General features: G+C 24.3%; 1 protein-coding gene across 1 annotated transcript in view; it reads left to right on the top strand.

The window, feature by feature from the left end:
* Positions 1-10,930, top strand: part of LOC117175918 (transmembrane protein KIAA1109-like) — a 178,513-nt gene that overhangs the window by 5,401 nt on the left and 162,182 nt on the right. The window contains exon 2 of the mRNA XM_033365766.1: positions 6,329-6,643. Within this exon, the coding sequence (XP_033221657.1) occupies positions 6,394-6,643 (250 nt within the window). The 5' untranslated portion in view covers positions 6,329-6,393. The remainder of the gene's footprint in view (positions 1-6,328; positions 6,644-10,930) is intronic.

Here is a 10,930-nt window from a genome sequence, read left to right as displayed (position 1 = left end):
GTCTTTGGACATCAGATGGAACCATTCTGAAGCATAAAATTTTAGGTCTGGATTTTAGGGAATTTTTTGGAATTTTTTGTCGATTTTTCAATATTTTGGGGGTTGAAAACGGGGTGTTCCGGATGAGACAGGGGAATGAAACTTTTTTTATCATCTTTGAACGTTAAGTAGAACGATTCTGAAGCATAAAATTTTAGGTCTGGATGTTAGAGGATTTTTCCCGATTTTTCGCTATGTTAGGGGTTGAAAACGAGGGTGTTCCGGAAGAGATAGGGGGTTGGAAATTTTGCGGGTAACTTTTATCAGCAAATAGACCTATCTGAAACTTTTAAATTTTAGGTCTCGCACAAAAAAATTTTTTTGTAAATTCGTTTTTTTTAAAACGTTGCAAACTTCAGCGAGGTGCGTCTCTGAGACGATTTATAAATTAAAAAAATATTTTCTTTATATTCTTGATGCGAGAAATATTTTAATATTTAGAATGCAACAAAAATTTATATAATATATTTGTGCGCGTCTTCGAGATGCATCGATTGCTTAATTGAAAAATCCTCCACGACCTACCCTAACATACCAAAATTGTTTTTAATTTTTTTTCTTTTACAAAATTATTTACTTTTCTTTATAAAAGGATTCTTTTTATATCAGGAATATAACAGTACTGCATTTAATTAATGAATAGCGACTTAGAAAGTTAAAAGAAGAATTATTTTGTTTTTATGATGAAAACGTTCGCTTTAATTTAGAATATAATACATAAAACATATATAAATTTTAGAAAAAGGGAATGTACAAATACAATCCCGGTTCCAATAAAAAATTTCTTTAGATTTAGAGAATTCCTTGTTCCAAATCAAAATTTGTCTGAAGTTTAACATTCTTTTTTTGCAAATAAAAATTTACCATAATTTTAAACTTCCCTTATTCAACTTTTCGAAAAGTTATTTTCAATATTTCCGAATTTTAATAAAATATGTTGTAAATCAGTATAATTTTGACTCTTAGCAAGTAATTTTTGATATGGAACTGAAAATTTAAAAAAATGATTTTTACTTATAAAAAGGGAATTTACAAAAATAATTCCTCCTCCAAGTAAAAATTTCCTCACATTAAAAAAATTCCTTGTTCCAAATAAGAATTTTTTTGAGTTTGAAAATTCTTTTTTTTTTACAAATAAAAATTGCTAGAATTTGAAATTTCCATTTTTCATTTAATGTTGAAAGCCTTGATAGTTAGTTTTTAATTTAATAATAAATATTAAATTTATATTATGCATTTAATAATATAAATAATTCTAAATTTATTTTAAAAAATCACACGATTTAAAAATAAAAAGTTAAAAATTGTGTTTAAAATCAAAATACCTAGATACAAATCAAATTATCTAAAATTGATACGCCAGTAATTGAATAATTTTTTTAAGTTTAAATGGTTGCAAGTTTATATTTTTCAATTTTCATATCGAACGATAAACAATTTTTAAATTTTGAGTTTTCAGACGATTTAAATGTACTTGAAATAATTGGAATTTTAAAGACTTTGAGTATAGAAACAATTTATTTTCGAGTTTGTTACATTTTCAATGTTTCGTACTGGAAATGTTTTCATTTTCAATAATTATCATTAAGAAAAATTTATTTAAAAATTTATTTATAATAATTTCATTTTAATCATATATTTTAATTTTTTCATATAATAATAATTTTAAATGATAGAATTCCAGAATTTTTGACTTTGATACATTGAATTTATTTTTCAATTTCAAATACGCAATTTTTAATTTCTTTACATTTAAATAATATAATTTTCAAAATTCTATTCTTAAAATGTTACAATTTTAAAGCTTTTTAAAAGTTTTATTCATGAAACTTGTAACGTTAGTGATTAAATTTCTAAATTATTTAATTAAAAATGGAATGGTCAAATTCAAATATAATTTTACTTGGAACAGGGAATTGTTTGCGTGCAACCTGAATTTTTTCAAATAATTAATACTGCGATTCAGAAGAAATGAGTTTAAGTAATTCCCGTTCCAAGTTTAAATTCCTCGCAATTTAACAGTTCCTTCCGAATTTTAGAAAAATAAAGTACTTCAAGTATTTTTTAAAGTAGAAGTAGTATTTGGAAGCTAAAAGATTTCTGAATTATAATATAATTTTTTTTACAAATTTATTTGAGAATTTACCTTTTTTTTCTTGAAAATTTAACTACTTCTGGTTCAAAGTTAAAAATTCTGGTTGAAAATTAATTTTTTTGGTGAAGATTCATCATTTTAATTAAAAATTTATTTCGTTGGTTGATAAATGAGGTATTTTATGGAAAATTTGTACCTCTTTTGGTTAAAAATAATTCTTTTCTTAAACTGAAAAAATGGTATTTCAGTTGAATATTTCATAATTTTAGTTAAAAATTCATTTTTTAGGTTGCACATTTATTTTTTGAGTAAAAATTTAATTATTCAATTTTTGGTTCAAACAGTATCTTTTTTAGTTAAAAAATTCATATTTTTGGTAGAAATTCATTTTCTTGCTTGAAAAATCATCCTTTTGGTCAAAAATTCAATTATCCTAGTTAAAAATTCATCATTTTAGTATATAATTCATTTTTTTTGTTTGAAAATTTAGTTTTTGTGTTTGAAGATTATTAATTTTAATTTAAAATTGAAATATTTGGTTGAAAACAAAGAAAACAAGAATAAATTTGACCATGAAATAACACTTTTTAGTTTAAAATCAAGTAAAAATATTCAGCAATTCTTTTTTTTTGTTGGTAAAAAATTAATTGTTGCGGTTAAAAAATTATCTTTTTGGTCGAACATGTAACTATTTGATTGAAAAATCATGTTTTTAATTAAAAAATTTAACAAATTTGTTGAAAATTGATGTATTTTGTTAAAAGTTTTATTTTTTAGGTAAAAAATTCATATTTTTATTGAAGATTCATAATGTTTGTTGAAAATTGAACCATGTGGTTGAAGACAGAGAAAACAGGAATAAAATTAATTATGAAATAGGTTTTTTAAGTTTAACAACAATTAAGAATTTTCAAAAAATTCTTGTTTTTCGGTAAAAATTAATCTTTGTTGTAAAAAATGTATCTTTTTGATGAAAAATTCAACTATTCCAGTTCAGGATTCACCATTTTGGTTGGAAATTTATCAGTTAAAATGAAAATTAGTTTTTATTTATTAAAAATTTAATTATTCCATTTTCTGTTGAAAATTAATTTTTTGTTTATTTCAAAATTCAACTATTTGGTTTAAAATTTTCCTCATTTGATTGAAAATTCAACTATTTCCTTAAAATTAATTTATTTTGTTGAGAAATTATACTTTTTTAGTAAAAAATTAATGTTCCTGCTTGAAAATTAATCAGATTATTAAAAAAAAAACCTGACCGGAAAATAACCGGGAATTTGAAATCGTCCGCTGAATCGTCACCCTGAAAATTTATAGTATTAAAAAGAACGAACAATTTATCCAAATGACTTTTTTCAATAAAAAGAAAATTCTCAGAGTTATAGCATTTAAAAAATTCAAAAATTCAGTCGAAAATCAAAATTTTAAGCCAAACAACGCACGATATGAAAAAAAGTCAAGAGAAGCAGGATACGAAAAAAGATGAATTAGCAAAAATCGTGATCCCAAAAAAGATCTACAAATTTGTTATGAATCACTTTTTAATAGGACACATAGTTTCGGTTTTAATCATAGAACTGGCATTAAAAATAAAAATGACAAATTTGTGGAAAAACGATAAAACACACGAAAACAAATTGATAGAAAAGCTATTCACCCAAAAAAGAGGTACAAATTTTTAATAATTTATTACATTCTCATTATTTATGATTGAGAAAGTATTAGAATTGCTTGAAACTTGATACCATAACATTCAAATTTTGAACCAAACGACACAAAATATGAATTATTTATCACAAGTAATATGCAGAAAATCGAAAATTCCAATATAACGGCAAAAGACGTGCGATACGTTAAAATCTAAAAGAAGACTTTTAGGCTATTTTGCTTTATCCATAAAAAAATAATATTATTTTATTTTATTATTATTTTATTATTTAAAAACAGCATATTATACATGATGAGAAAGTTGGTAAAGTTTCATTCAAGCATTTTAAAAGCAAAGAATAAATATCTGAGCGCGAAGCGCGAGATTCTACAGGCGCGCTCAAACTTGCAAGCGAAGCAAGCCGTGCGCAAGAAGATTTTTTAGGATACCAATATGCTACTTTTCCGCGTTATTGGGAATGGTGGTCTACCATTTCGCCACCTGGTGCCTAAAACTGGAACTAGAAATAGTAGGTACAATTTTAAAGTTGTACATTAATTTATGCATATAAGTCTTTTTAAGATAGTGTATAGATGTATAAAACAATGATTGAATACTAAAAAAAAAATATTTTTAGATAGAATTTCCATATTATACCGTGAAAAACACAATGTTGTCAAATAGGTTTAAAAAAGACAGCAATTATTTCACTATTTTATAATAATAAACGATTTAGGGTGGCCGTTTTAATTCAAGAAAAAAATGTCCGGTCATTTTCCGGTTGGAAAACATTTTTCACGGTCAATGAAATTTAAAAAATCGAATTCTAAAACTAACAATTTTGTCCTTCGAATTAATAAAAACTGAACTGCAAATGAAAGCACTCAAAGTGGAACTCTTGACTTTCAAACTTTAAAAATAATTTAAACATATAAAATCGAAGCTACTAACACTGGTAAACTGAACAATTTTTAATTAAATGCAGTTAAACTGCAAAATAAATTTTTTAACTTTTATAAATTGTAGAGTTCAAAGACTCAGATTTAGTTCTAAATATATAATTCTGCGTTATCATTTTCAATGCTAAAAGTCTAAAATAAAGAATCAATCAATGAATTAAAATTTTTTCAAAATTATATCATTTAAAGCAATTTTAAGCCAGAAACATTAAAATATGAACGATTACATTTTTTTAAAAACTAAACACTTCTTAAATTAAAAGTTAAATTACTTATATTTTAAATGGTTAAAAAATCCTTAAAATGCTTCCAAATCTTATTTGAAAATTTTGAAATATCTGCATTTTGTTTATTTTTTTCTTTTTAAATTCTGCCAAATTAAAAAAATTTCATTGAAATCTTCCTTTATTCGTTTTTAATAATTTTGTGAATCTTTCTAAATCTTTTTTAATAATAACTCTAAATTTTCTTTTCAAAATAAAAATCATTATTAATTTCCATAGCAAATGTTTTTTAATCTTCTGAAGCCATTCCAAAATTTTAAAAATCTTTTAAATTTTTTTGTTCGAAATCTGCCAAAATCTATATTTTGGCGGTACACGTACACACTTTATTTAAATTATTTCAAATCTTTTGAAATTTTGAATTGAATTAGAATTTTTTCAAAACTTCTAAATATTTCTTTAACTTCCTTGCATTTTTTAAAAGAATAATATGTGTTCAATTGTTATTTATACATCGCAGTTCAACAATTTTACTTACAAATTAAAATTTTTAAATAGAACAATTAAAATGTAACGTTAAAAATTAAGTTTTTAATATTTAAATATAATTACAGATTTTAAATAAACAGATATTTATAAAAATTAAGTAATTCTTATTTTCCTTAATTAAAAAATTTCAAATTGAATGATTGAAAAATGGAATATTTTAGACTGTAATAATATTTGAAATTTAATAAAAGCCTTTGTTTATGAATATATTATTTTAAAGTTATTTTAAAATTGGAAATAGTTTATAAAGTTTCAATCGGGCGTTTACATTTGTTTAACTAATAAGACTTTCCAATTGAAACAGTTTACAAAATTTTAAACGTTAGAAACTGGAAATTCTAAAATTACGAACTGATTTCGAATCGTCTTGTAAAGTTAATTATTATTCACTTTTTAAATCTTAAAGAACATTTTAGTTTTAAAATTCATTATTAATCTATATTTACAGTTGATCAACTGAAAATGTATTTTAAAAAATGATGGAAATCACACTTGGACAGATATTTCTATAAGAAAATATGTTTCTTTACTTTATAAAATGTAAATTCCATCTACACTTCCTTCTTTCAAACAAATATCCAACAAATACCAACAAATACTGTAAACTCCACAACAAAAATCTTTAAAACATTTTTATACCAAAATTAATGTGCAACTTTAAAATCGAACCTATTCTTTCTAGTTCGGATTTTTGTCAACAGGTGGCGTATAGCAGTTTAACCATTCCCAATATCGATTTTTTTTTCGATCCACCCTATTTATTTATTGAATGGAAATGCTAAATGCTTGAAAAATTATTATCTTATTTCAGGTTTCAATGTGGATACAAGTGGGGTTTGATTTATCGTATTAGTTAATTAGAAAAGTGACTGCACCATGGAGGAAACGTTCTTTAATTCAACGCCTCCATCCTTTTCTAAAATTTCTCCAGCTTACTGGAATTACTCCGATCATATTATGCTGGACGACCTCAAACTGGACACAAACTTTATTTGGCTGCTCTGTTCTTTAGTGTCTGCTATCTCCTGGGTTATTTATATAGCATATTATAATAGTAGAGTTATCGCTTACATCATAACGAGATTGTTGAATCGATTTGTGATAAGGGATGGTTACGTTAAAGTTGGTAAGAATCATCTTTTAATACTTTTTTTTAATTTTTAATATTGCTGGATTTCACTCTGGACACTTAAATTATTTAAGCCCTCATTAAAAGCCCTGCCCCCCCCCCCTCGCCCTGTAATAAACCGCAATAAAATATTTTTACCCCCATCCCCTCTTACGGCACGTAATTTTTAGTTTCCAGAAATAATACTTCCTTGACTAATTTTTCATTTTCCATGATCATTAATATTCAATTACCAGCACTTTAATCTTATAATACATACTTTTAAGATAGATTCTTTTATAGGTGGAATAAAACAGTTTTTTTAAGATACACATTAAAAATTTTATTAATTTATTTTAATCAAAAAATGTCTTTTCTACTATAATAGATGCATTTTTAACCCTCAAATGGTACGCTTCTTTCTGGTCCTTACTAAAGGTACACTGGTGCGAATATGGCTTTTGCATTTTCAACTTCGAATATAAAAAAGAAGATTGAGACTAGAAAAATGTTAAACATTTGTTTTTTTGTGTGAAATTTCCTGCTGAATCTAATGGTTTTAGCGAAATTTGGATAATCATTCATTTTCCCCATGATAATTTGTCATAAATAAAGCGGCGTTTTTGAAAAATCACTTTTTTTTCGAAAAAATTTTTCATTTCTTCGCATTTTATTCAAATTTACTAAACTTTACGGGATTTTGCAGCTAAAGGAACACACAATCATGAAAAAATGTCGTTCTTGTCGAGAATCTGAATCTAGTATTTTTCCCGGTAGGTCAAAGTTAAGGTATTTTCAAATGCATGATTTACAGTTATGAAGGAAGGGAAATTAAAGTAATGCAACACTTACATAAAAATCTTTTTATTTTGAATTTCTCTCGAATTTTTTCAACAAGAAATGCTTATTATTCGCGACATTTTTGTAATTCGGTAGTTTGCGCTCTATTCAACTTCATTCCCATTCATCTGATGGGAAAAATCACATTTTTGCAAAATTTATTGGAAATTATCATGAAAAACCGATAAATAAAGAAATTCCAGCTCGTAACACTGTACCGCACGTAAAAGGTATACAGGTGCTGATTCGCACCAATTCAATTTTCTCATCCTGCTATCTCGGAAAAATCAAGGAAACTGGAACCAACCGGACTTGGGCCTGCCACCTTGAGATTCGGCCGTATTTGTCGTGGTACCAACGTTTCAAAACCAGCGGTGCGAATTCGCACCAGTGTACCGTTTGAGGGTTAAAAAAAGATTTAAATTTTCAAAAAAATAATTATGTGTTCAAAATAATAGTCGTATTTTCCACCTAAAAAGAAAATTCTTAACAAAAAAGTGTCATAGTTTATATTTCAATGAAAATAGAAGCAATTTGTACAACAAAAAGAAAATAATTTTAAAACCAAGAAGACGAATTTTCAACAAATAAAGATTTTTCACTCAAGAAATGAATAAAAGTTTATCCAAATTATTGAATCTTCAAGTCAATATACGAATTTTCTCTAAAAAAATTTAATTTTCAATCAAGAAATATGACTTTTCAACAAAACATTAATTTTCCACGAAATTGATGCATTTTTACCAGAAAAAAATGAAAATTCAAACAAAGAAAATAATTTTTTTTTACAAAAAAAAAAAAGAGAATTTTCAACTGGAAAAGATCAATTTAAAAAAGTGGAAGTTACATTTTCAGTTAAAAATTAATTTTAAGCAAAAAAGGGTTTTCCCAGAAACAGTTAAATTTTCGACCAAGATTGATCAATGAAAAAGATAAATTTTTAATAAAGTGATTCGACCAAAATTTTCAAACAAAATAGTTGAACAGTCAAGCAAAAAAGAAAAATTTTTAACCCAAAAGCAGCATATTCATTTAAAATAATAAAATTTTTACTGGAACAGATAAATTTTTAAATAAAAAAGATAAAGTTTCGAAACAAGAGTTGAATTTCCGGTTAAAAAAGATTTCACTTGACTTTTCACTATCAAAACATTAATTTTTAAACAAGAAATAAATTTCTACGAAAAAAATTTAATTTTCAATCCAAAAAGGCGAATTTTTTCAATCAAAAGGATTACGTTTTAACAAAATAGTTCAATTTTCTACAAAAAAATTGCATTTTTATCCAAAAAAGATGGAATTTGTACTAAAATAGATGATTTTATAAAACAAAAAACAACCAAATTTTTTTTTAAAGTGGAAATCTTATCCAGAAAATATTGTATTTCATTTTACAAAACTAAAATATAAATTCTGAACAAACTTTTTAAACAAACAGTTGCATTTTTATCCAAAAAAGATGAAACCTCTCTTAAAACAGATGCATTTTCAATTTTTGTTAAATTAAATAGTTGAATTTTCATTCAGAAAAGATTTCAGTTGACTTATCACGAAAAAAATATCAAATATCAATTTTTCACCAACAAAATAGTTGAATTTAATGTTATAAAATTTTTTAGCTTGAAGATCAAGATATGAGTTTTTAAATAAGAAATAAGTTTCTACGAAAATATTGAATTTTTAATCCAAAAAGACGAATTTCTGACTAAAAAGGATGACTCTCTAGTACAATTCTTGAATTATCCACCAAAATAGGTGTATTTTTCTCCAAAAAAGATTAAATGTCGATTAAAACAGGTGAAGTTTTATTAAAAAAAAAAAAACTTTCAAAAAAATAATGGAATTTTAATTCAAAAAAGATTCCAGTTGCCTTTTCAAGATAAAAATATAAATTTCTTAACAAAAAATAAATTTGTACGTAAATAATTTGAATTTTTAATCCTAAAAGACGAATCTTTTTTACCAAGAAGGATCAATTTTTAACAAAATAGTTGAATTTCTATCCGAAAATGACTAAATAAGTACTAAAACAAATGAATAACAAAAAAAACTTTTTTTAAAGTTAAAATTTCATCCAGAAAATGTTTCAGTTCATTTTTCAATATCAAAATATAAATTTTAAACAAAAATTAAATTTTCTGCGAAATAGTGAACTTCTTATCAAAGAGATGAATTTTAAATTAAAAGTATAAATCTTAAAAAAAGATTTATTAACAAAGTGATAAAAGCAAATCCTTTAAACAAACTAGTCGAATACTCCAGCAAAGAGCATTTTTATACACCAAAATTTATAATAAAACATATTAATTTTTAAATCAAAAACATAAATTTTCGAAAAAAAAGTAGTTGAATTTTAATGCTATAAAAAATTTTAGCTGATCTTCAAGATCAAGGTAAGAATTTTTAAATAAGAAATAAGTTTCTACGAAAAAATTGAATTTTTAATCCAAAAAGTCGAATTTCTGACGAAAAAGGATGACTTTTTAATATAATGTTGAATTCTCTTTTAAATAGTTGCACTTTTCTCCAAAAAAGATTAAATATCTATTAAAACAGGTGAATTTTCATTAAAAAAAGATTTCAGTTGACTTTTCAACATCAAAATATAAATTTTAAACAAAAATTAAATTTTCTACGAAATAATTAAATTTTCAACAAAACAGAATTTTCTCTTAAAACAGATTAATTTTTTTATTAAGAACTTTGTTTTTCAAAATTCGCTAAAAATTTCTCTTCAAGATTATATTTTCAGTTATAAATTTTATTATTTGTTTCAAAAATTCAAAAAATTTGTTAAAAAGTCATCCTTCTTGGTCAAAAATTCAACTTTTTCGTTGAAAATTCAACTATTTTCGTAGAAAATTTACTTGTTTAAAATTCATCTATTGGTTTTTTGAAAAGTCAAATGAAATATTCTTTGGATTAAAATTCAATTCTTTTTTTTTTAAATCTGTCTTTTTGATTTAAAACTTCATCTATTTTAGTAGAAATTACATCTTTCTTGGATAAAAATGCAACTATTTGTTTAAAATTTCAACTTAAAGTCATTTTTCATTTAAAATTTTAACGTTTTTTTTTAAATTCGCCTTTTTGATTTTAGAATTCAACTGTTTTACAATAAATTTAATCTTTCTTGGATACAAACTAATTCCTTGATTCAAAATTAATCTTCTTTGCTCGAGGATGGAACTATTTTGTTTACAAGTTTTTTGTTAAACCACTTTGTTAATAAATCACTTTTGTTGAAGATTCATATTTTTAGTTGAAAATTTTTCTCTTTTGTTGAAAGTTCAACTATTTTGTTTTAAAATTAATCTTTTTTAATTGAAAATTCAACTTTTCGGTAAAAAGCGAACCAGGTTGTCGAAAAGGGGGAGGGTCGGTAAGGCCGGTTTTTGGCCTAATTTATTTTTGGACCAAAAAATCTGAAAAAATCATGGTAGTATCTTATAAGTATCCCGAGTC

The sequence above is a fragment of the Belonocnema kinseyi genome, chromosome 7 (assembly GCF_010883055.1).
Source record: "Belonocnema kinseyi isolate 2016_QV_RU_SX_M_011 chromosome 7, B_treatae_v1, whole genome shotgun sequence".
NCBI lineage: Eukaryota > Metazoa > Arthropoda > Insecta > Hymenoptera > Cynipidae > Belonocnema > Belonocnema kinseyi.
Note: the sequence above shows the minus strand (reverse complement) of the source record. Positions and strands in the feature narration are given on the sequence as shown.